The sequence below is a fragment of the Trichoderma reesei genome, assembly GCF_000167675.1.
Source record: "Trichoderma reesei QM6a unplaced genomic scaffold TRIREscaffold_5, whole genome shotgun sequence".
NCBI lineage: Eukaryota > Fungi > Ascomycota > Sordariomycetes > Hypocreales > Hypocreaceae > Trichoderma > Trichoderma reesei.
This window is the reverse complement of record NW_006711152.1, coordinates 580,463-604,193: the sequence shown is the minus strand read 5'-3', so window position 1 is coordinate 604,193 and position 23,731 is coordinate 580,463. Positions and strand designations below refer to the sequence as shown.

At 54.8% G+C, this 23,731-nt stretch overlaps 8 protein-coding genes across 8 annotated transcripts; 6 read left to right on the top strand and 2 right to left on the bottom strand.

The window, feature by feature from the left end:
* Window positions 1–1,785: 1,785 nt before the first annotated feature.
* Window positions 1,786–4,779, top strand: TRIREDRAFT_46463 (serine palmitoyl transferase subunit). The gene is made up of 2 exons (XM_006963517.1): window positions 1,786–2,111; window positions 2,623–4,779. The coding sequence occupies exon 2, from the start codon at window positions 2,699–2,701 to the stop codon at window positions 4,673–4,675; it is 1,977 nt and encodes a 658-aa protein (XP_006963579.1). The 5' UTR covers window positions 1,786–2,111; window positions 2,623–2,698; the 3' UTR covers window positions 4,676–4,779.
* A 3,434-nt stretch (window positions 4,780–8,213) lies between these two features.
* Window positions 8,214–9,876, top strand: TRIREDRAFT_105409 (MAPKKK cascade protein kinase regulator STE50; the record flags this gene model as incomplete). Its single annotated transcript, XM_006963793.1, has 3 exons — window positions 8,214–8,487; window positions 8,596–8,757; window positions 8,852–9,876. The coding sequence occupies 3 exons, from the start codon at window positions 8,214–8,216 to the stop codon at window positions 9,874–9,876; spliced, it is 1,461 nt and encodes a 486-aa protein (XP_006963855.1).
* A 2,891-nt stretch (window positions 9,877–12,767) lies between these two features.
* Window positions 12,768–13,542, top strand: TRIREDRAFT_105408 (uncharacterized protein; the record flags this gene model as incomplete). Its single annotated transcript, XM_006963792.1, has 3 exons — window positions 12,768–12,806; window positions 12,866–13,225; window positions 13,390–13,542. The coding sequence occupies 3 exons, from the start codon at window positions 12,768–12,770 to the stop codon at window positions 13,540–13,542; spliced, it is 552 nt and encodes a 183-aa protein (XP_006963854.1).
* A 652-nt stretch (window positions 13,543–14,194) lies between these two features.
* TRIREDRAFT_105407 (uncharacterized protein) lies at window positions 14,195–15,661 on the top strand (the record flags this gene model as incomplete). Its single annotated transcript, XM_006963791.1, has 1 exon — window positions 14,195–15,661. One exon carries the CDS (start codon window positions 14,195–14,197, stop codon window positions 15,659–15,661), a length of 1,467 nt encoding a protein of 488 aa, XP_006963853.1.
* A 614-nt stretch (window positions 15,662–16,275) lies between these two features.
* TRIREDRAFT_105406 (uncharacterized protein) lies at window positions 16,276–16,557 on the bottom strand (the record flags this gene model as incomplete). Its single annotated transcript, XM_006963609.1, has 1 exon — window positions 16,276–16,557. The coding sequence occupies one exon, from the start codon at window positions 16,555–16,557 to the stop codon at window positions 16,276–16,278; it is 282 nt and encodes a 93-aa protein (XP_006963671.1).
* A 1,651-nt stretch (window positions 16,558–18,208) lies between these two features.
* TRIREDRAFT_105405 (uncharacterized protein) lies at window positions 18,209–18,775 on the top strand (the record flags this gene model as incomplete). Its single annotated transcript, XM_006963790.1, has 4 exons — window positions 18,209–18,260; window positions 18,313–18,348; window positions 18,453–18,513; window positions 18,703–18,775. 4 exons carry the CDS (start codon window positions 18,209–18,211, stop codon window positions 18,773–18,775), a joined length of 222 nt encoding a protein of 73 aa, XP_006963852.1.
* Window positions 18,776–20,389: 1,614 nt separating this feature from the next.
* TRIREDRAFT_3101 (uncharacterized protein) lies at window positions 20,390–21,388 on the bottom strand (the record flags this gene model as incomplete). Its single annotated transcript, XM_006963471.1, has 3 exons — window positions 20,390–20,942; window positions 21,015–21,117; window positions 21,220–21,388. 3 exons carry the CDS (start codon window positions 21,386–21,388, stop codon window positions 20,390–20,392), a joined length of 825 nt encoding a protein of 274 aa, XP_006963533.1.
* An 838-nt stretch (window positions 21,389–22,226) lies between these two features.
* On the top strand, window positions 22,227–23,356 carry TRIREDRAFT_120931 (uncharacterized protein; the record flags this gene model as incomplete). The annotated part of the gene is made up of 2 exons (XM_006963789.1): window positions 22,227–22,935; window positions 23,055–23,356. Exons 1-2 carry the CDS (start codon window positions 22,572–22,574, stop codon window positions 23,354–23,356), a joined length of 666 nt encoding a protein of 221 aa, XP_006963851.1. The 5' UTR covers window positions 22,227–22,571.
* Between the last annotated feature and the right edge of the window lie 375 nt (window positions 23,357–23,731).

Below are 23,731 nucleotides of genomic sequence, written 5' to 3'. Positions count from 1 at the left end.
AAAAGATCTAGATGAGGTTGAAGAGGTTTTTTCTTCTTTGGCTCTGCTTTTGTCCGTCTCTTCGGAAGTCCTGGGTAGACCGGAGAAGATGCTCGAGTGTTCAAGCGTGGAGTTGGCACTGTCGAGTGAACCTCTGCGTTGGAATGCTTCCTCAATCAACCACCTCGACTCCGCAAGACAAATGACGCATCAAGATCAAAGATGCGTCAGGAAATCGACTACTATCTGCTGGTTCAACGCACCCGCCGGCGCTGCGGGCGACCAGTCAAATACACGTAAGAGAGGGAGGCAGAGGCGGGAACAGATACGTGTTTCCGCACGGAGGACCAAGTCCGTGTTTGCCTCGTCTAGAAGCCCTCCATTTGTTCGGTCAGACAGGGCTCACTTGTCCTCTGCAGCAATGGATGCTGAATAGCCCTGCGCCTGTTGGACCGGCTTCGTCGGAGAGTGTTGCGACCACGAACCACTAGCAGTCACGGAACCCGGCCGTCAAGTCATGGTTCCAACAGCTTCAAGATCCACGGCGTCGAGCTGCCAGCTGCTGCTTGTAGTAGCACCAGCTCGGCGGCCTTGGTGTCAGCGCCCCCTTTTTTGGGCTGCCTCCTATGGACGAGAGAAATGGCGGCAAAATGTCATCGCGCGGCCCCTTGCAGATCTCGAGTCGCATTGCTCTCGACCACCACCGGTTTGTACGGATTTGTACGCACAATGGCCAAACAGCTCTCTTTTCACCACATCGGTACATGCCTGTGACACGGAGCAGTCCTGCAGGTGGCGATAGGTCGTGGCACGGAGTAATAATACTGTGATACATAGTGCCAGGTCGGCAGTAAGACGGCACCCCTGGCAAACCGCCTCTCCAGCAAGGGGGATCGCAGCCGCTCGTCGTCGCTTGTCGGGAGAACTGCAGAACCATCTAGTATCGCTCGAGTGACCTCATCAGCTGCGAACCCGCGCAACTGGCATCGGACGACAAGTCGCTTTCGTCTCAACTAGCACGAAACGCGGAAGAATACATAGTAGGTAGTAGAGCCATCGCGTTGTAGGGCGATGCGTCCATACCTTGTAAGCCCGGGCGATCCGACCGGCAACACCAGCTTGTCTGCCGGACCTGCAAGGCCAGGCCACTGATTGCCCGCGATCCATCACGCCCTCGGCAGACGTGGGCAAATTAGAAAAAAGGCGACCCATGACAAGCTAGACGCCCACTTTTGCCCTTGTCGTGACGGATCGCTTGGGCTGGGTCTTCGACCGACCCGACCCTCCTGGTCGCCGTTCTGTTTTTCTTGTGATTCTGGCTTGTCGTGCATGGTGTTTGGCCGCATGTGCCGCAGCTCCGTAGCAGCTCGGGGGGGAAAGAGACGGAAGCAATGGCGATGGCATCAGGCAGAATCGGCGGCCGCGCAAGATGGTGCATCACAGCAACAACGACGACAATAGAAAGCATGGCTGCCAGCTCATGTAGGGCGTCAAAGGCGATGATAAGTAATAAACCGGGCGTGGGCTGGCACTGCACTTGCATGTCCATGTTCCGAGGCTGGCCAATTGTGAACTGGGGCCCCTTCCCTTGCCTAACAGGTACCTACGGTGCTAGTACAAGCACTGAACTGCAAGAGTGGCTCCCGCTTTGGTGCCCAGCCGCCATTTCATTGGCCTTGTGGGCTCGTCAAAGAAACGCGGGCCCCTTTCGCCAAATTCATCCCCCCCGAGCCAGAGACCCAGAAGCGAACCTGTCTTCTTCAACTTGCTTTTCTTTTTTTTGCTTGCTCTTTTGCTCTTCCCAGCCCTGCCATCGCGGTCACTTTGTCCTCCTGTCGCGTGGTGTCCTTGTGCGGCATCTCCACTGCGAGCTGGGATACGCACGTCTTGCCTTGGGGCAGCGATTCGCCTGTCGAGAACCTCAAGTCTGTGCCTGTGCCTGTGCCTGTGCCTGAGCCTGACTCTGAGCCTGAGCCTGTGTCCGTGTCCGTGTCCGTGTCTGTCCGGACTCCCAAGCATTCATTTGCTTGTGCGCGCGCTCAGCAGAGTCGACAACGGCTTCGAGGCCCGTCGGGACAATCCGCAACACCATCACCATCGCCCTCGGTGTTGGCTTCGATCTACTGCCACCGGTAAGTCGCGCAGCCGGCTCTGGCACGCCTCGCCAGCTCAGCTCCAACTCCAACCTCAAATTCCTTACCCTGCCCCTCCACAAACACCCCTTGTGGAAGAGCCGGCGATGGGCTGCAGTATCGCCCTGCCAATGCCAGTGCCAGTGCCATTGCCATTGCCATGACGCCAGGCCTTCTCTCAAAGCTTGTTTCGACTCGACTCCATCCAGACGCTTGACCGGCTGCGGCCAAGGCCCAGTGGCGCCGCCCGGCGAGGCTTGGAACGTTGTGTGTGGCCACACCGCGACTTTTTGAGTTGCTCGGTGCCGGATGGCTTGACCCTCTAGCGAGGCGATGGCTCCGGGGAATGGGATCGATTGGGAAAGGAAAAGGAAGAGAAGGGGGGGAAAATCCTGACAACTCTTCAGCTCCCCATTTCACTCATTTCATTCTCACGCCACGCTTGCACCATCGCCAATCTGTTCGGCAATTGAAGCTAACTCGCCTTGCTTCCGCTCTTTTTTTTCTACAGACAGTATCCCCGGAAAGCCTCGTCTGACCCAAGAGCCGGCTTCTCCCTCGAGTCTGCTTAAGGCGTTGGAGAGATCATGCCGCGGCGGCTCGCAAACCCCTTCTCCTCCAGCCAGTCTGCCATGTCAGCGTCCGAAAAGACTGGCGAACGACGTCTCTCGGCCTCCAAGACCAACCGGTTGAGCCAGCTCTTCTCGTCCAGCCCAAAGTCCAAGGACCAGGCCGCCATGCATCAAAGCCAGATGAGCACCGTCTCGCCGTCCACGGTGTCGCTGCCCACCATTTCGCTGTCCACCGCGACGGGCGAGCCCAACACGGCCGAGCCCACCACGACGCTGTTCAAGCCTCAGTCGGCCGAGGAGGTGGAGCGACGACGACGCGCCGAGTCTCAATTCGCTCCGCTGCTCTCCCCGGAGCACCTGTACGTCAGCCAGGCCCATGGCAAGCCCTTTACGCGGCCGATTGAGGACGAGCCGGCCTACTACTATCTCTTGACCACGTACCTGAGCTACCTGGCTCTCATCCTGTTTGGACACGTCCGCGATTTCTTTGGCAAGCGGTTTGGCGACCGCAAGCGCTACGCGCCCCTCAAGGTGCACAACGGCTTCGCTCCTCTCAACGATGACTTCGACAGCTTCTACAGCAGGCGGCTCAAGCTCCGCCTGGACGATTGCTTTGCCCGCACCACTGTCGGCGTCCCCGGCCGCTACATCACCCTCAAGGACCGCAAGTCGGACGACTACAACTACACCTACCGTTACACCGGCACCCACACTGAGACCCTAAACATGAGTTCCTACAACTATCTCGGTTTTGCTCAGTCGGACGGTCCCTGCGCCGATGCCGTCGAGGAATGCGTCAGGAAGTACGGAGCCACCTTTGCCAGCCCCCGGGCTGACAGCGGCACTTCGGATCTGGCCCTCGAGGTCGAGCGCGAAATCGCCTCGTTTGTTGGAAAGCCCGACGCCATGGTCTTCTCCATGGGCTACGTCACCAATGCCAGCACGTTCCCTGCGCTTGTGTCCAAGGGCTGCCTGATCATCTCCGACGAGCTCAACCACGCCTCCATTCGAATCGGTGCCCGTGTTTCCGGCGCCGTCATCCAGTCTTTCAAGCACAACGACGTCGAGGCCCTGGAGCGCGTCCTCCGCGAGGCCATCTCCCAGGGCCAGCCAAGGACTCACCGCCCCTGGAAGAAGATCCTCGTCGTTGTCGAAGGCCTCTACTCCATGGAAGGCAGCATGGTCAACCTGCCCGGCATCCTGGCTCTGAAGCGCAAGTACAAGTTCTACCTGTTCATCGACGAGGCTCACTCCATCGGCGCCCTGGGACCCCGCGGCCGCGGCATCTGTGATTACTACGGCGTCGACCCTTCGGAGATTGACATCCTCATGGGCACCTTGACCAAGTCCTTCGGCGCCAACGGAGGCTACATCGCCGCCGAGAAGCACATCATCGACAAGCTCCGTGTGACCAACGCCTCCACCATCTTCGGCGAGGCGCCTGCCCCTTCGGTTCTCATGCAGATCCTGACGTCCCTGAAGCTCATCAACGGCGAGATCAGCCCCGGCCAGGGTGAAGAGCGCCTGCAGCGCATCGCCTTCAACTCTCGCTATCTCCGCCTCGGACTCAAGCGTCTCGGCATGATTGTCACTGGCGACGACGATTCACCCATCATCCCTGTCCTGCTTTACCACCCCGGCAAGATGCCCGCCTTCAGCCGCCTGATGCTCGCCCGCAAGATCTCCGTCGTCGTCGTCGGTTACCCGGCCACTCCGCTCATCAGCTCGCGTGCTCGCTTCTGCGTCTCTGCCGCCCACAACAAGGATGACCTCGACCGGTTGCTCATCGCCTGCGACGAGATTGCCGACCTGCTGCAGCTCAGGTACTCGACGGGTATTGCCGGAGGCTTGGAGCCGCTTCCCGAGGGCGTGGCGCCCGAGGACGAGGCCGAGTGGAGGAAGGCCAATGGCATTCCCATCAAGCCCCCCAGGTGGAAGGTTGAGGATGTCATTGCGCGAGGCGTCGCTGACTGCAAGCTTCCCCTGCGATGATTGTCACTTCCATTGGTCTTTGTGTGAATTTACTTTTTTTATCATGAATCTTGTGGGCAAGCCAACAACATCCTTCCCCCTCCCTTGAAACAAAAGACACTTAGAACGGGCAAAAGAAAGAAAGAAAGAAAAACAAAAATATCACGGCTCGGTGTTTGGGGCGCAAAGTGTTTTCTTTAACTGACGTCCGGTTCCTGGGAGATGTACAAACGGCCTCGCTTTCTTTCTTTGGCAACATATATTCAAGGAAAGGGATGATTACTACTACCTTTTAATTCAACGTTTCGACTTGACCGTTTACGATGTACAGAGCCCTGTGATGTGAGCGGCTCTGGCTTGGCGGAAGCCACTCTACATATAATTTATGTGACACATGGCCGAACAGGCGGCCATGATGCGAAGCTGCAGGGAGGTTATATGACTGCAGGGCGAGCTTTAATACTAGTACTGCTGGGACGACGCCCGGGACACGATTTGCTGAGGCTGTCGGCCTTTAGCTGAGCGGCGACCCGGTTGGCATTTGCGGGCGAGCGATGCGGGATATATCAGTGGATACGGGTGTTTTTTTTTTTTTTTTTCTTCTTCTCTTTCTTTATGTTTTTCACCGGGGATGCGTGCTTGCTCAACGTGTACGTCAACGTGTGCAGACGTGTAGGTAGAACGACTACTAATGGAGTTGAATATGTGGAGAGCTGATGGCTTTCGTCGAGTGGGTTTGCGTGTTCTGTCATTTGTGAGTTGTGATGCCACGGAGGTGAGGTTGATGCCATTCTGATGTGGCCCGTGATCCATCCAGTCACTTCCGTTGCTCGTGTCAGAGTTCGGTCCATCTACATGTAGGTACATACGAGTTGGTACTCCATGCACACTGCGGAGCTGATGAGCTTAGGTTGATTGGTACAGGTTGTACCTACCTTACCTAGCTAGCATGTACAAGTACGGGGTAGTAGTACTATGGCAGAGCTGCAAGCCTAGGTTATGGATATTTATAGAAGCACTCCATTGTTGCTGGGAGCAAAAGAAGGGATAAAGTAGAAAGAACGGAGAAGGAAGTTTGAAACGCGACGCCGAGGGTGAAAGGGGCGGGAACATGAAAGAAAGCTTCCATTCGGGGGTTGAATCACTTTGAGTATTACTGACTGTGGTGGTATAGGTAGTATACGAGGTACCTAGGTATGATTGTGAGTTTCAGGATGGAGGTTGGGGGTGTGTGTGTGTGTTTGGGGGAGGGATGAAACGCGTTTCTGTGCGGTATGGGAGGTGTTTCGATTAGGGGGGGGATTTTCTTTTGGCCTGAAGACGGGCTGGAAGCCGGAATGGATTGGGATGCTTCTTGGAAGTTGTACTACATAGTATAATAGTAATATTTTGAGACAGGATAGTCGATGGAGGACCTAATTGGCCTGGTTGTTGGCTGCTGCAAGGGAGGCGGGACGGGACAGGTTACTGGAAGTGAAAGTGTAGGTAGTGAACGGGTTGGAGCTGTTCCCTTGCATGTGGCATTTGGGGGGGGGGGGGGCGGAGACGGAGACGAGACGAGACGAGACGATGTGCGGGTGCGGGCGCGGGCCTTGGTTTGGGGCTTCGTAGGGTGTAGGATCGTGGGAAAGAAAAGAGGCGAGATTTGCTTTTTTTTTTCTTCTTTTCTTTCTTTCTGTTCAAGGTTATCCAAGGTATCGTGGGAATTTCTCTCAGAGGCTAGTGCTAGCGAGTTGGAAAGAGGATTCTTGCTTTTTTTCAAAAGCCTAGCGAAGCAGGGGTGTCGTGTGGTTTTTTTCTTTTTGTTGTTGTTGTTGGGAGCAGCTCGGTTAGAGTTGGACGGGCTTTGGAAAGAAGATCTGGGCCGTTGCGCGTGGGTTGTGGAGGAGGAGGAGGAGCGGGAGGGCGAGGGTATGTATGGGCTCTTGTGGGATTCGAGTGGTCTGTGAGTGTCTGTGGTTTTTGGTTGTTTACGTGTGACTTGGGCTCGATGTTGACTGAGGTGGTTGGAGGTTGCATTGGATGTAAGTGATGCGTTTTGGGTTTCTGAGTGATTGGTTACCCTGGAGAGCTCTGTGCGTGAAGAAGTAGGGTCAATTGCTCAAGTAAAGGCAATTGAATCGATGGGTTGGATTTGTGCTGGCCTCTCAGTCTATGTGGGAGTCTCTGGTGAAGCCTATGTGAAGCAACTGATTCTTCGAGGCATAACTCTATTGTTTACTATGGTTTGCGACAAGTGAAATGTCAAGATCCAGATATCCTTTTGGAGTTGAGGTTCTCTTTCTAGTGTCGTTGCTTTTTATGGCGCCGTATTGCCTCATGACGCTGCAATGGAATCCTAATTAAATCTCAAAGAAAAATATCCCAGTTAGAAACAAGGAGAAGAACACAAGACATATACAACTGCTGAGCTTCTCATCGACCGCGTCAAACAAAGCACATGCAGTCTGTTCAGTTGCTCGTCCGCTCAGCCACAAGAACAGGGAGGGCTCGCAATGGCTGCCACGCTTGGCCCGTTGTGGCTAGAGGCGCCGCCGGCAATGGCTCGTGCCCTGACGCATCCATCCAAAACGGCGTGCTGGTGCAGTGGAAACGGCCGCTGAGCCGGAGCGAGCGCAGAGGGCGTTAGCGGCTGGCTCCAGGGCTTGTCCCTTCGCTGTAGCGCCTGAGCTGCAGCGCTCCAGTCGACCCGACTTGTCCATGGATGCCCGGGCGCCTCTCTTGGAGGGACTGGCGCTGGAGGCCACTGGACGGCGCCCGCCTGGAACGAGCGCGTACCGGTACTTGCAGCTGCACCAATGCCGGGGGCTGCACGCACTGCGCTTGCCGCCTGCTGCGGTACCGATACCTGCCCTCCGCCCGCCCGTGCTTCACTTCCAGGTACCTGTGCCTGTGTGCCTGTGCCTGTCGGCTGGCGTCTATTGGCCGAGATTTGACACCTGGGCCTGTTGCGAACTGATTCAACGCGAAGGTCCCGAGTTTCGTCCTGTTCCTTGCCTTGCCTTGCCTTGTCCTTGCCTTGTCCTGCCTTGTCCTGCCTTGCCTTGCCTTGCCCCTCCTCACGATCGACACGCAGCAGCCAAGCAAGGCTCACGTCTGTCGTCGCCCTGTCGTCTAGTCTACCTTATATCTCGACGCCCTCGCTCTTGTTTGCCCTCGCCCTTTTGCTTCTGGCTGGGGTCTCTTGCGTCCCTCCTGCTGACCCGACTCGCCCACCCGGAGCGCCTTGTATCGATCCATTAGCCGCCCGTTGGCGCTCTGCTCGCCTCCGCACGAACCTGGTCTCCCCCCTTCGATCGGGTTGCCTCAATTCCTGCCACAGCCCGCACGCTCCCCGAAGCGAAGAGACGACCGCTGCGAGCGACAACAACAAAATTTGGTGGCCGCCTCGAGAACTGGTCCTCCATCGAAAGAAGCGCAGCGGCCACGGGACGGCGGACGAACGGGACAGGCGTCAAATAGGGGACGACATCCCGCGCCTGCGAGGGGGAAGAAGAAGAAGCGAGAGAAAGAAGCGTCACAGACACTGTCCCGCTGGCCACGGACGGCGGCGCCCACGATGATGAACTTTGAGGGAGGGACGGGCTACGCCGAGTCGGACGCCGACGACGAGTACGAGCATCACATGGGCGACCACTCGCCCGTGGGCGATTCCGAGACGTCGCCCATGGGTTCCGAGCTGTCAACGTCGGCCGAGCACACGCCCACCACCTACGGCCATCGCAGCAGCATGGACCGCCTGCCCGAGACCATCATCACCGAGTGGACGGCCGAGGAGTGCGCGGATTTCATCAGCGCCATCGGGCTGCCGCAGTATGCCGATACGTTTCTAGGTATGTGTATTGATGGGCCGGACTCTCGATGAGGTTGTGGTTCCTTGCTTTGGTCTCGCTGCTGTTGATGGGCGCACATTTGGCTGATCGCTGGGCTTGGCGCTGCAGAAAATGACATTGTTGGAGAGGCCCTGGTTGCGTTGCTGCACGATGATCTCAAGAGCATGGGCATCGCCAGTGTGGGCCATCGCCTGACCATCCTCAAGAGCGTCTACGACGTCAAGAAAGCTCAAGACATTCCCATGGAGAGCGACCACTACCTACCACTATGTAAGGCTTCTGCATCCCTCTGCTCCCACCAACCCATGAGCGGGAAGATTGAACCGTCCGGGAACTGACTGTGCTGGTGTTGTAACAATCACAGCCGCCGATGCCGAAGCCCAATATGCCACGGCAACGCTCAAGGACATTCGACATCTAGTAGAACAGCTTCGGTTGCGAGACGAGCGAATGAGCCTACTGGAGCAGGACCTGCGGCGGATGAACGAAGACTTCAAGCGTCTGAGGGAGGACATGCTGCCGGCGCTGCGGCTGGTCAAGGATGTCCAGCACCCGCTGCCAAACGTCTCCGGGCCCAGCCAACCATACGCATACGAGGCCACGCTGTCTCCGCCCGCGCCGACACCGCCCGGGGCCCAGCCCGGCGATCGAGGGGTGAAGCGGCAGTACTCCCAGAGGCGGATCCTGATCGGAGCGACGCCCAAGAGCAGCTCGCCAACGCAAGCGACGCACGACCAGCGCATCATGCCGGAACAGACGCTCGACCCGTCCAGCGCGGCAGAGAGAGCCGTCATGTCGTCGTCGCACCTGGCTGCGATGAACGGAGGCAACCAGCATGCCTCACCCTCAGGATACCCTTCGCCAATCATACCATCACCGACCTCCCCCCAAAACCACATGAGCGCAGCGACTCTCGGCTCTCGAACGTACAACTCGGCGGCGCCCTCCGTACGGACGACGTTTATCGAAGGAGACCTCGGCTACGGCTCGCGAGACAAGGCCGGGGCCGGAGGGTCGATTCGACGCCGCGAGACGCCCGTGCCCGAGACGCCCAGCTCCAAGGACTCTGTCGAAATCTTCAAGTCCTTCCGAGTGAGCATGGACGACCCGTGCTACAAGGTGCTGCCGGCTGCGCTCAAGAAGTACCAGATCAACGCACCTTGGGACCAGTACGCCCTGTACATTGTCTACGGCGACCAGGAGCGCTGCCTCGGCATGGACGAGAAGCCCCTGATTCTGTTTAAGCAGCTGGATAAGGAAGGCAAGAAGCCCATGTTCATGCTGCGGAAGACGAACAGCGCACAGGTGGACGGCGACATTCCCGGCATGAGCATGAACCCGGCCAGAGGAGCTGCGACAGGCTACGATCCGCCGGGAGGCATCATCTGAACAATGCTTCACTTGGAATGGTCTTGGTCTCTGGATGACGGCTGGGGGAGAAGGCCTTTGTTCTTTTACGATCCGCTGGTTGAGCTGTTGAACCCGGGATGGCATGGCGGTGTATACTTGGGAGTGGGCGCATTGGAGTTTGTCGGATAAAGGAAAGGGCAAGAGGTTTTGACCCACGACGAAGAAACAAGACGGAGACGACGCTTCTCGTTGCTGTATCCCGAGCTTGTGTTGCAGTACGAGAAGAAGCCGCGAGCCGTCAAACAGAGATGGCACGAGACTGATGCACCAGAGCCGGAAAAAGGACGTGGACTCGCCATTGGAGATTCGGTGAATCGACGTCGAGCTTTATCGACAGACCAGTTGGCACAAAGGGCGGTCTTGCAGCACAATGAGCAAGGTGTCGAACCTTGGACGTGGTCTGAGGATGTGAGAATAAAGCTACCTTGCAAGGCTGGGTCAACTGTCTGTCGTCGGTCGATTGGGATCCCATGATGCTGACTAGCTATCTGTGAGACTATTCATCGTTTCTTGCATATATCGGGCAATGGCGCATGCGCGGAGGAGGGAAGAAGGGAATGGGGGAGAATACAAACACGGCGGGGATCTCTGGTGTACGGCAATCTGGGCAACAAAAAATCACGGAGAGCGCGAAGGGGTCGTGTATTAACCTTGTCTTTTTCTTTTCTTTTTCTTTGTTCTCTCTCTCTATCGTTTGTATGTGGCTTATTAGGGACGCATGTAGTATTAGGAAGCGAGAACTATGTAATACTCTATTGAGTGTTTTTTTTTTTTTTTTTTTTTTTTTTTTTTCGTCTTCTTCTCTTCCTTTTCGAAGGTGTACTTGAGCGTGAGTGATGAGTCTTGAGGATGGATTAATAGTTGAGGATTTGGTTTTGGTCTGGGTCTGGAGTTTGGCGATGGAGCTTAAAGAGGAGCTGGTCGGGATAAAAAGGCTGATGGGGGGGCGCGACGGAAAGAAGGTCAGTCAGTCAGATTTTGGGCAGCATGGACGGGGGATGCGAAGACTGGAGATGCTGATTGTGGGTTTTTTTCTCTGAGAGCTTGATGTTGGTTTCTTTAGGCTAATTTGTGCGCTGAATTATTAGAGTTTTTGCGTGAGTTGCTTGTGCTGTTGAGGGGAGAAGGATGCGGAGTTTGTTCACGGTGGGTTGGTGGTTTGGGGGTGGATGAGCGTGAATGGAATCTAGGCTGCTTTTTTTGAAGAACTTGGGGCGCAGATGGCGTCTGTGGGATTGGAGGGTAGCAGGATATTGTAGCCGGTTGGAGAGGTTATATTGGGGTATTTTCGCGTACGAGTTGCGTGGTGGTTTGACTTTAGGTGGATGAAATGATTGGGAAAGGTAAGGTAAGGTAAGGTAGAAGGAGTGCGTCGTAAGAAGTTGCTGTTGGTGGTTTACAGTACCCGGGGAGGATTTTTTTTCGTTGCGTAGATTGTTGTTGCGTTTTGCTTTTTTAATGTTTGCCTCAAGGGTTTTAAGTGCCGCTACGTGGAAGCCTCGTTTAGGAATGTGTGTTCTTTTTGAAACCGTATATCCGTTGACATACGGATGTAGAAGAGAACTTGGGGTTGTTTTAGGAGATTTTTTGCTATATTTTCTGCCTTGGGTCGTGTTGGGTGCTGATGGGCGAAAAGTTTTGCCTTGGAGTAAGCCTGTTGATGGATCTGGAGTTTTGGTGAAGTGGTTGAAATGATGTGTGGCTTGGATCAGAAGGATGTTGTCCATCTTGTTCCCCTCAGAATCAGTCTTGACATAATTGAGAAGCTCTATGTGGAAAATGTTTGCTTTGTAATTGTCTGTTATGAATCCCATCGATCAGGCTTGTGACGAGTAATCATTGAAGGAGTAGAACCGTGATTTAGGTAGGTTCAGCGTCAGATGCTCAAGCCCCGGCTCCCGCACCCGAGGGTTGCATCGACAGCCGCGCGCCGAAAAAAGGAAGACGCGGCTTCGGCTTCGGCTTTGGGGCCACACCAGGCACGGGTGATACGAAGCTTCGACTCGTAGTACTATTACTACCTTTATTCGGCCAGTCCAATTGTGATCAGGCTTTAGCTGGGCTAGTCATTATACTAGTATCATCTACAGTCGTAAGTATCTTATGTAGTTTTTGCTGCCTGTTATGTTATGCTGCTGCAACCATGATGGTCCCTTGCCAGGTTGAGTCATCGCCGAGACGGGGCGGGGGGGCGCCTAATGGAAGCCGAGCTGGGAAGGGGGGGACGTGAACCCGATGTGCTGGTTAACCTTAGTTTTTGTTTGGTCATACACACACATGCATGGATGAATAGGTACTAGTAGTAGTAGAGGAGTGAGGACAAGAGAGAATCGGCCTTGTGTGATGATGGGGGATGCGTGACCGCGCGGAGCAAAGTTTGCGTGGGCTTATGCCGGGGCTGGGGTGTTAGTCCTTACATACTGGGTAGATGCTACTGCGATAGGGCTGTGTGGACGTAGGTAGGTAGAGTCATCAGACGCAGAAGAGGATGCGGTCATGGCGGTGCTCGGAGAAGGCTTGTTGTTGGGCTGGGCTGGGGAAGGGCGTGTCGTTGCTTGTCTGTTTGTTTATAAGGAGGAGTGGTTCGGTGCCTGGGATTTGGGGTTCTCTTGCGGTTCCATGTCCATGATCTGATCTACTTCCAGAGACACTTGATATTCGATATATGATAATCATTGAGCAGCTGGTATATCCACTGTCTTGATACTGAGCATCTGCTTTGTATTTTGTCTATATACTTGCCGATAATTTACGATCGAGTGACGAGAATGGAGGAGAGGATATAGTGCTTTATACTGAGCCTACCTACATACGACATCAACCATCAAGGTACGCTATACAAACTGAGAAATACCACAATGATCATCACAATGGCTCTCAAGCCAGACACTCTGAACACAACTGACCATGTACGCAGATGGTCGTATTACCACGCCTGGGCATCGAGCCCAACCCCGACTTTCCCAAGAACTCTCCTCCTCGACCGAGTCCCATCCCCACGCCCGCTATCACTCCCACTCCCACTCCCACCGACATCATCGCCAGCATCATCACCAGCAGCGCAACATCCCCTCCCCCGACATCTACAGCTACCAGCAGCAGCAGCAGCACTGACAATGGAGCCGGCTTCATGCAGGTCGCCGAGGACGGCACGAGCGGGGACAAGCTCCTGCGCGGGTTCCTCGTCGGCATGGCCATTGGCATCCTGGTGAGCCTCGTCATGTGCTGCTGGCTGCCGTGCTTGCGAAGGGCGAGGCGGACGCGGCTGCAGAGGCGGAACGATAACATTAGGAGGAGGAGGCTGGTGGTTCTCGAGGACGAGGCGTGGGTGAGTGAGAATTGGCCGCGGAGGAGGCCGTGGGAGGTTGGCGATGATGAGAGTGGGAGTCGTGAGAGTCATGAGAGTCATGAGGGGTAATCTCTTATAGCATTCTCTCTTTTGGTGCTGTTTCTTTTGTTCTGTTTCTTTTGTTCTGCTGGGATGGATTATAGGCATACAATGATTGGATGATACAGGATGGGAGTTGTGAGGCGTTGGGAATTGGACATTGGCATCTGCCTCTTTGGCTTTATTTGGATCGTCTTGGGAATATCAAGTCGTCAGCTGTGACGAAGAACAACACGCTGCTGGATGCTCACGAATAGAATAAACCTATTAAATAATCAATCAATTCAAGATCAAAGCATCTGTGCTCTGTCATCAGGTACTGATGTGCACACCGACTCGCAACTCGTCAAGGGATGCTGAAGAGATCAGCCTTGAGCGATTCGACAATTCGCTGATCTTTAGAGTAGGTAACAATACTGGACGAGTATAAAAGGCGGAACCGCACAGCCACTGTCTGGGGCCTGTGGGCCAGCAGTCGCGGCTGTGGCGCAGCAGTGCTTGCAATGACGTTGGCAGCCGGTGCGTAATGCCTTCATGTTGAATAAGGTAAGCAGCTTCATTCAACTTCAGTCTCTTCAACATGTCGGACAGTGTTCAATGCCCGAATGCCCTCTACTTGTTCTCTCAACTGCATCATCATCATTCCCATCTTCAGTCTTTGATTCAACTCCATTGAGCCACCATCCACAGCAGCCACTACTGCAGGATCCGATCCTTCAGCCTCCACGCATTGGTTCAACCTGCAGCCTCACGTCTTTGTTAGCCGCCCTGTCCGACCCCTCTGGCCAAGGCTCGCGCGTCATGTTCAGCTGATGATTGCCGCCTGAAGAATTACTTCTCCAAGTCTTCTTCTTCTTCTTCACTTGCTTTCCCAAATCCTCAATTCAAGCTCATCTGGCATCCGCAGCCATGCTCGACGACAGCTTCCCGACGTACCGCCTGCACTCCTCCGAAGATCCCCTCCAGACGGGCCTCTTCTACACCTACAACGGCTCGGACCCCGTCCGCGCCTACAACCTCCAGAGACCGGCCCCCTCATCCTCACCAAACCAGTATGCCGTCGCCTTGTTCGACGCCCACTACCCGTCCGTCATCTACGGCGAGGTCCTGGTGAAGCCCGAGTGGCAGCAGCCCACGCTGTCGGCCGCCGAGATCCGCAACCAGAACGGCACCGTCCCGGCCCCGGTGCCCATCACGCCCGACGCCTTCTCCGTGCTGCTGTACAACCCCGACCAGAGCATCGTCGTCAAGCGTAGCGCCGGCGGCTGGAACCGCGCCGACTCGTGGGGCTTTGAAATGCCCGAGCGCACCTTTAAGCTGCCCAGCGCCAGCAGGCTGGACCAGGAGCTGGGCAGCAACGACGTGTCGGACCTCTCGCCCAAGATCATGTTCCACTGGAAGCGCGACGGGCGCCTCAACAGGGACATGACGTGCTACATGTCCGGCAAGAGCGTGGGCGGCAAGAAGAGCAAGGAGCCGGACATTACCGTTGCCATGTATCGCAGCCAGAAGCACGGGGATGCGCTGTGCATATACGAGCCCAACATGGCGCGCGTCGAGGTCGAGGACCGCAAGGGGCTGGAGGTTGTGCTGCTGCTGAGTGCCGTTGTCGTCCGCGACTTGCATTTTGCGCCTCGGCAGGATCCGTTCAACATCTCTGGCACGGCGGCCGCGGGGGTTCTGAATGGAAAGGGGAGGAGAGGGTCACGGCCATTGGCGTCGTCATCGTCACCCAGCGATCCAACACTTGTCTCGGGCGCACTGGGGGGAACTCCGTCACCGGTACAGGCGACTCACACGCCTCCGTTACGGCCGTCTCCGGCGAGCAACGTCGCAAAGCAGACCGAAATCGACGCCGAGACGCGCAGGCTGCAGGCAATGGTGGCCGAGGAAGAGCGGCAGCGCCGCGCGCGGCTTGCCCGAGAGGAGGAGGAGAGGACGCGGAGGATGCTGCGGCAGGAGGAAGAAGCCCGGCGGCGGCAGAAGCAGGCAGAGATTGATGCCGAGACGGAGCGACTACGTCGGGAGTACGGCGTCCAGGTCCCGCCAGCACGGCCCTCTCCCCCTTCACAGAGGCCCTCTCCCCCTTCACAGCGGCCCTCTGGGACGGCGGCCATGTCTGGAGCGTTGAGCGGCGGCAGCAGCTGGTATGGCCCGCCCGTCGTGAACAATCTCCAGCCTCCGCCTCCGCCTCCGCCGCGGCCAAGCAGCGTAGGGCCGCAGTCTGTGCCACAGCAGCAGGGTGGACGCCACAAGCCGGGCCCTTATTCGGGGCTGGCAGGGGCGCGAGCCAGTGCGATTAATCTGTTTGGGGGAGGTAAGACGGAGGAGGAAAAGAGGAAGAAGATGAAGAAGAAGCATAGCGTGTTTTTCTAGCATGGGCGTTTTCTTTTTCCCTCAGGATGGGCATAGATGGCATTGTTACATATGGCTGGCTTACGATTTATGATACTATTTCTTGACACTGATTCAATCATGAAGAATTGCATGAATCACTCGGTGGAAATCTTGACTCGGACTCGACCGGATCATGTTCATGTTCAGTGCAATGAATGCGAGAGAGTAGAATGAAATTGTGTATTATTAGAGGTGTTTCGATGTCTATATCGAACCCTCTCCGTCACCCCTTTTTTGTTTTATCCAACAGGTATCCTCGAATCAAATGGGTATATATCTAATACTCATGATAAAAAAACTTTTTGTGCTCCCAGCCCGAAATAACAATATCCGTGTCCGAATTTCAGTAAAGCAAGATAAACTTTTTTGTGGTGGTCGTTGTCGTCGTGAAAGTTGCTTTAGTGAATGAACAAAGTTGGTGTTTTTTGCAGGTTGTTGATTGTTCGTGTTAAACCCATTATGCCTTGACAGAAAGGCCTCTCTCTCCCATCACCCCTTTTTTTTTCAACAAAAACCCTCGCACGCTCAGGAACACAAAATCCAAGAAGCAGAAGCAGAAGCTAATGAACATGTTGTAGAGGTGAAGAAAGTCTTTAGACAACGTTCATGGGCAGCTTCATGCCAGCGCCGCAGTTGGCGGCCTTGACGGAAGGCGTAGGCCGGGACCACCAGTGGCGCTTCTTGGTCTTGGTGTTCTTCTTGTGGTGATCGTCCTGAGAGGCGATGGAGCGGTTGTCGGGGGTGTTGCATGCGGCGGTCGAGTTGCGGCGCGAGACGGCGGGGGTTGTGTTTGCCGTTGAGGGGGAGAGGATGAGGTCGTGGGAGACGCCGTTGCTGAGGGCGGCGCGGAAGTGGACGAGGTCGCCGACGAGCATTTTGTGTGGTTTGTAAGGGGGAAGATGTGTTTGTGTGTGTGTGTGTTTGTGTAAGTGGTTGTTTATATGAGTTGTGGGTGAAGCTTTGGAAGCTTTTGTTGTTGTTGATGTGGTTGAGAGTGTAGTAGTTGTGTGTTTGTAGGTAGTGTTGTTGATCTTGTAGATGCTTGATGCTTGATGCTGATGTTGGAACTACGTTCGATGCCTCTCCTTATATACAACTACGAGCACGCCTCCATTTAGGTACGTACATGATGCAGTTTTTCACGATGCCGTCGCTTTCCATACCTCCTGAACCAGAAGAAACAAATCATGGCAATTTTTCCTTGTCCATATGTTTCTTCCTACTACCAGCATCACCTGCAGACGGAGGATCCGATTTTTTTCTTCTTCAAGGCCCGGCGTTGCTCTGCCGGATCCACATCCCGATCGTAGCCAGGGGGTGTGTGTGTGTTTGCTCATGATGACATGGGGGGGGGAGGTGAAGAGAATTTTCCAACGTCGTGTGTGTGTGTGTGTGTGTGTGTGTGCAAGTTATTGGGCATTGTTGAAAGGGGGACCTGACAAGATGCTGTCGTTGTAGAATGTGGATAGAAGTGGATGGATGGGGGGGGTTAGCAGGGGGGGTGGCTTCAGCTGGATTGGATCGAGGCTGGGGCGCTTCTTCGGCAATGAGTCAGCAAGGGGGCATGGGATTGACAGGGGACAGGGAAGAATTTTTCTTTTTCTTTTTGTTCTTTGGGCTTCTTTTTTTCGTTGGTTGGTTGGTTGTGAGTGAGTGTGTGTGTTTTGGTGTGTAAGTGTGTGTGAGTGGTTCCTGGGTTTGGCCTTGATTTCAGGTACCAGGGCAGGGAGAGAGAGAGAGAGAGAGAGAGAGAGCGGTAAGATGCGGGTTAAGGATTTGTCTCGGGCCGAACATACAGGGGTCTTGCCTTTCGTTTTTGTTTCCATCTTGAGCTGTGAAGGGGGCTGATGACTGATGCTTGATGGAGCTGTCATTCGTACGAGGACGTGATGATGGAGTCATTTCTACGCCTGATGGACATGCGATCTTGTCTATTGACTGTTTTTGATACGCACTTTGACTCACTCGCCGTCATGTAAGCTGTTTTGAAGCTACACAGTCTCAGACTACTTCCTTCACCTCTATCTTACCTAGCAAGCTCAATAGTGACCAAAGCCGAAGCCGAATGCTACCTTACCTTACCATACCATACCTAAGTAATGAGAAGCAACAGAAGAATCTTAGCGACCCTGCCAGCAGCTTCCACAGCTCAGAACAGCACAGCACAGCCAATGCCTCACACACGCCTTTGGCCGACGGCCCGGCCGATGGAAACCCTACCTAAGTACTTGCATGGCCTCGAGCTACAACGACTACTGACGGGTACCATCGCCAAGTTTTTCTTTCCCTGAGCATCGTGACCTAAGCCCTATGGAGTTGCTACATAGTAGCAGCAGTAGTAGTAGTAGAACGCTTCAGGCCAATACTACTACTAGTATAATTGGTAGGTATCCATCAAAGCTCAGCCAGGCCGCCCGACGACCCGCACCCTCGAAGCCGGGATCCGTGAAAACCTGCACCTGCTATGGAGCATCATCATCTTCACAAGGCAAAAGCTTCCCAGGAACCCACAAGTTGGCGCCCGTGATGGAGCCGTTTGGGCGGGAGAGGCTGAGCTGGCTGATGGTGCTGGTTGTGTGTGTGTGTGTGGCGTGCCCTGTCGTCCGTTGGTTTTCTTGAAACCCATCCAGGGTTTGTGGCGAGATTCAAGGAAGGGAACGGGTTCTGTAAGTGGTTCCTTTGCGTAATCATTACTCCCCTGGTGCCTGAAGTAGAATCTATGGGTTTTGCGAATGAACATTTGCCTGTGAATGGGATTGGTTTTCCTTAGTCCCGTGGAGTTTGTGCCTGATGCGAGATCTGGTGTTGGGATACACGTATTTTGTGGCCGTGTAAGTGAGATGGACTTTGATTTGCTTGGAGTCCTGATTCAACTGGATGTAGCTCCTTTGCTTGACTGCATGTTTTTCTGTCATTGGAACCCTTGAACGGCTTGCTTTTAGCACGTGCGTATTGTAGCCGTCGTCAAACTTGTTATTTCCACGACCACACAAAATACATATACTTGTACATGTATATAGACTGCAATACGTAAAAGTGAAGCCCATTTCGAGGAACATGTGGATACCTCACGATGCGTTTCCAATTCAATGAGAAAGAAAATTTTTTTTGCGCCTTGTTCAGGAGGTCGAAAGTGGGAAGTGGATGCGCGGATGCGGGAATGTGTGGGAATAGGGGCGTTTTTTTCTCTTCCCTTCCTACGTGACCTGCGTGGGGACCTCTTGTAACAAAACGAAAAATACTAGATGGATCGGGTGATGGAAACACATGATGTGACTTTTTTTCTTCTTCTTCTTGCCTTTGCAGTAAAATTAGAAACCGTGTCTTCCGTGAATAGCCGCTTGGGTAAGTTCGAGTTGTGAACCTTGATGGTACGAGTATTGAATACGTTGCTCTGAACGTGGAGGGTGATGCTGTGATGATGGCTTCAAACTGGGTTAGTTGAAGGGCAAATCAATGCTTCGATGCAACAACATTGGGGCGAACACACTGAAAAAGTCTGTTCGAGGCGTAAAACCTTACCCATTGCCTTTACCGCACAAAGGCTGCCCTGCCTTTCCCTTCCTACCAAACAACCCCCTTTTCGTCCACGACCAATACTGATGTTCCATGCCATGAACCATTCATTGCCCTGCCTGCATCGCTCCACGTCTGCACCACGTCCAACCCCCCCCCCCCCCCCTCAATCACAATTGCTCTCTCAATCCCAAACCCAACAGTTTTTTTCTCTCTCACATCCCCCTGCCTTGAATGCCTGAATCAACTCTCTCGCGTAACAGAAAAGACCACATGGTGGAAGCACGTTCTGAGTCGCTCCCCCAGCATACCAAAACGCCATACCATGCTCATCTCCGAGTTTTTTTGTGAATCCAGACCGTCGACACCCGCCCGCCAACATCAGCTCATCCCTTTTCTTTTCCACTCCCAGAACCCTAACCTCCCCCAAAGTCTTCGGCTGGGATGCGCATAGTATGCAGCCGGCAGTTCACAGACTGATCTAGACTCCCGACTTCTCCTCTCCAATCTCGCAGCAACGGTGCCGTGACAAAGACCCTCGTCTTAGAGATCACTCCCGTGTACCTCTTCAACAAGGTCCTCAGCGCATGAACCACGTCTGCAGGGAGTGCCGCAAGCTATGGAGCTTTCGTCTGGACGGATGGAACACCTCGTAGGGTCGCTTGGTCGCCTTGTCCAATGTAATCCAAGAGCGCAGCCCAGTCTTTGTGATGAGCTACATTGTAATTCTTGGTGCGCTGCCTCTGCCTCGAGCTGCAGTCTGGCTCTTCTGGCTCTTCCACTTTCTCGTCCCTAGAAGCGTCAGTATCACGATCATCAAGCATCATACCTGTTGCTCTCCTCTCACGAACCCCCTTATTTCGCCCATACCACATCGAATCACTTCACACAAACACGAATATGCTCATCGTAGAAGCGTAAGAAAAGGCCGTTTGACATGCATCTAGGCTCTCAAAACACACCATACACAGTAGCCGGCTTCCCGCAAAATAACGCCGCTCATGCAACAACGCCCAACCGCCCTCCTCTTGATCGTCAAGTCCATCCTTGGTCCCAACAACAAGCTTCCCCTTCACAAAGCTCCCATGTAGATTTCAACTCGCTTTATATATATTTTCTCTTCTTTTCTTCTTATTGTCTTTTTTTTCTTCTTCTTTCCGTTGCCGTATTGGCAAGGGGGGTCATACCCAGTTATTGCTCCTGGTCCACCTTTTCCAGTCGCAGGTCGTTGACGAGCATATACCGGCTGAATCCCAGCCACAGGTATCGGAACCAGACCATCTGGCTCTTGTGCGCCGTCGTCATGGCTTGCCAGGCGGTGCCCAGCTTGGGCTCGGACCCAAACAGGTTGTTGGTGTAGACGAGCCTCTCCGGGTGCTCGGGGTCCTGGCCGCCGCGCGAGAAGAGGGTCGAGGCGATGGTGGTGAAGAGGTCGAGGCCGCCCGAGTACTTGCGCAGCAGGCCGACGGTGCCCAGCGTGTAGACGTCGACGGGGCTCTTCCACTCGGGCTTGCCCTCGGTCAGGGCCCTGGCGAAGCCGCGCGCGCCGTGGTAGAGGGAGATGTGGTTGGGGTGGGACGAGACGCCGCGGCCGTCAAAGGTAATGAGGGCGTCGATGTTGGCCGTGGGCTCGGAGGCGTTTTCGGCCCGCTGGCGCGCCAGCTGCGGCGCAAAGGCCTTGGTGAGGAGGGTGGCGATCTTGGTCTCGTCCCAGTGCGTCGTCATCGAGTCGGGGAAGTCCTTGCTGCAAAGCGCGACTGGTGGTCAGTGACCCAGGACGAAAACAGGATGCGCCGTTGGTAAAAGCACCACTCACGGGTTGTCGACGACAAAGACGTCGGACTCGTCTCGCAGGCCCAGCGCCAGGCCGCTCTGCACGAGCTCCTTCTTCCTGACTTCGCCGAGGCCTTCCGAGTTCCCTAGAAGCGCAACGCCCCGTGTCAGTCGCTTGAAGCTTCTTCTTTCTTCTTCATCTTCTTCTCCTCCTCTCCTTGTGATTCCTCAGCATCATCCCGCCGTACCTGAGCTCAGACAGAGAATCTTGACGTGGTTGCCCGTCTCGGGCCGCGCCAGCGCCAGCACCGTGGGCGCAAAGAACATGGCCTCGTCGTCCGGGTGCGCAATCAGCAGGCACACGCGCTTCTCCAGCAGCTCGGGGAAGCGGTTGCGCACGGCGCCGGCGGTGATCATGTAGATGGCGGGCACGGCGGCGACGAGCGACGCCGTCAGCACCAGCAGCGACCTGGAGTTGAGGTCCAGCCGGAACGGCAGGTCGAAGGGGAGGCTGAGGGAGTTGGGCATGGCGGCGGGGGGGATCGTGTCGACGTTGACGTTGACGAGGCTGCGGGACGACGCGAGCCTCGGGTAGTTTTGAGGGCGGAAGGTTTGCTGCTCGTGGCCGAGGCTGAGGTCAACGTTGAGGTGTGATATTCGGTGTTCTGGGATCTCGTGATTCGTTGCTCGTGTTCGTGTGTGTATGTGTGTGTGTCTACGGTGGTGGTGATGCGACTTGTGGGATGTTTTTGTTGGGGGATAAAGCGGGTTGGTTTGCCGGCCGAGTCTAAAGTGCGTGCGTACCTTTTTCTGCGGGAAATCAGACCGGCGGCATCAAGTGGGGGGAGCTTCTTCAGTGTCTCCCTCTCTCTCTGGATCTACACGTCAGTGAGGATTTAATAGCGAGGGGCATGTGTAAACAAGCCCGCAGCCGGAAGTTGCAGCAATGGCACCAGACGGCGCTCAATCAAGGGAACTGGGCTCTGTTTTTCCCAAGGGCCGATGAGCGGCAATTGGTCCGATGATGGATGACGGGTGAAACATTGGATGGACGCCGGAGGATCGCGGACAGAGGAGCTGCGTGCTGTAAGGGAGGAGGGGAGGCATCACGGGGACACGATGCGGTGAGGATTATAATACATGAGTGAGCGGTTTTGAGCAGATGGAGAGGTACAGTCTCTAGCATTACAATTTGCTTTTATCCAGGGAAGATCCAATATGACATGTTTCCCAAGGCATCACATCGCAAGTACCTTATCATCCATCATCATCTTTGTCTGTGCAGAATCCCGGATATGCCATGAACTGCTAGAGGCACCTGTAGCGCCACCCTCCAGGGGCATCGAATCCGTTCCGCCCCCCTGGCAGTGTTATCGATAAAGCACCTTTCCTCGGCTGACTTGATCTGATGTCATTTGCTATTAATCGGCACCAACACGAGAACACGTGTGTGCAGGTGGGATGCCAAAAGCCGAGCATCAGCTTACTACCTATATCATCGCGACATTGAACCCTTTCCACCCGCCGGTCGCCGACGAGACTCTTTCAAAGACTTGGGCATGAAAGCTTGAGAATAGGAGTGATAAGAAAGTAAAGGGAAATGGCCAAGAACCGCAAGGACCCAGCAAAAATCAAGCTCCGCCAGCCCGACCGCTCCCCGCCCACCGAAAAGACGCTGCTGGACATTGCCCAGGAACGATCCCTCTTCGACCAGGCCGCCAGACGAGAGAGGGAGCTCGCAGGCAGCAGCAAATCCTCCTCCTCCTCCTCCCCCGGCGCTCGAGATGGCGAGGACGATGATGATGGGAAGCTGTCGCCCGGCGCGGAGAGGTTCCTAGATGCGCTGCTGTGGACGACGACGCTGGCCATTCTGCACTCTACGTTTGATGTCTTGGTGATGAATCAGTATGGGACGGTGATTAAATGGGAAAAGGTCGTTGCGAATGCCGGCAGGGCGTGGTGCGGTAGGTTTTTCCCCCTTCCAATCTTCCTCTTGTCCTTGACCATGTGCTATATATATATATACTACACAAAACGAGTGTGGAATACATGATTGGATGCTAATGTGGTGTTGGAAAAAAAGCCTTCTTCTTCCTCTTCTACGTCCTCCACCCCCACGAAGCCAACCAGACGCTCCTCCCCGGCCTCCCGCGCCGCTTCCAGAGACCCCTCCGCCAGCTGCTCTTCTTCGGCATGAGCTGCGCCGCGGGCTGCGCCCTCGTCTACATCACCAACTCAAAGGGCTACCTGTACAACATGAAGAGGGCGCCGCCGCTGGGCTGCCTGTGGGTGTGGGCCGTGGTCGAGCTGGACTTGGTGTGGGCGGTGCCGAGTCTGCTTGTCACGGGGCTGTATTTATGGATGAATGGGTTTTCGATCAAATGAGGTCTTTCTGTATACTACCTTGATGTATATACCTATGCATATATGTTGATTGGCGAAGCAAGACAGGCAGGGAAAAAAAAACATGGCGATTCGTGTTTTTGCAAACTTCTAGATGCTCTGGCTCTAATTGAGCTCCGGCCTTCTGCACGGGAAATCACAGCATTTCTTACGAGGTGGTCTCTTCTTTGGAATAGCAATCTAATTCAACTCCTAGTCAAACCTTTGACAAACCGACATTCGTAAAAAAGTCATGGGCTTATCCTGAGATCCTCCCTGTCTAGAAACGTCGCGTCATACATTGCACATCTCAGAAATCTCACAATGTCTCAATGGTCCCCCCACTGCAACTGCAAGGCAAGGCAAGGCAAGGCAAGG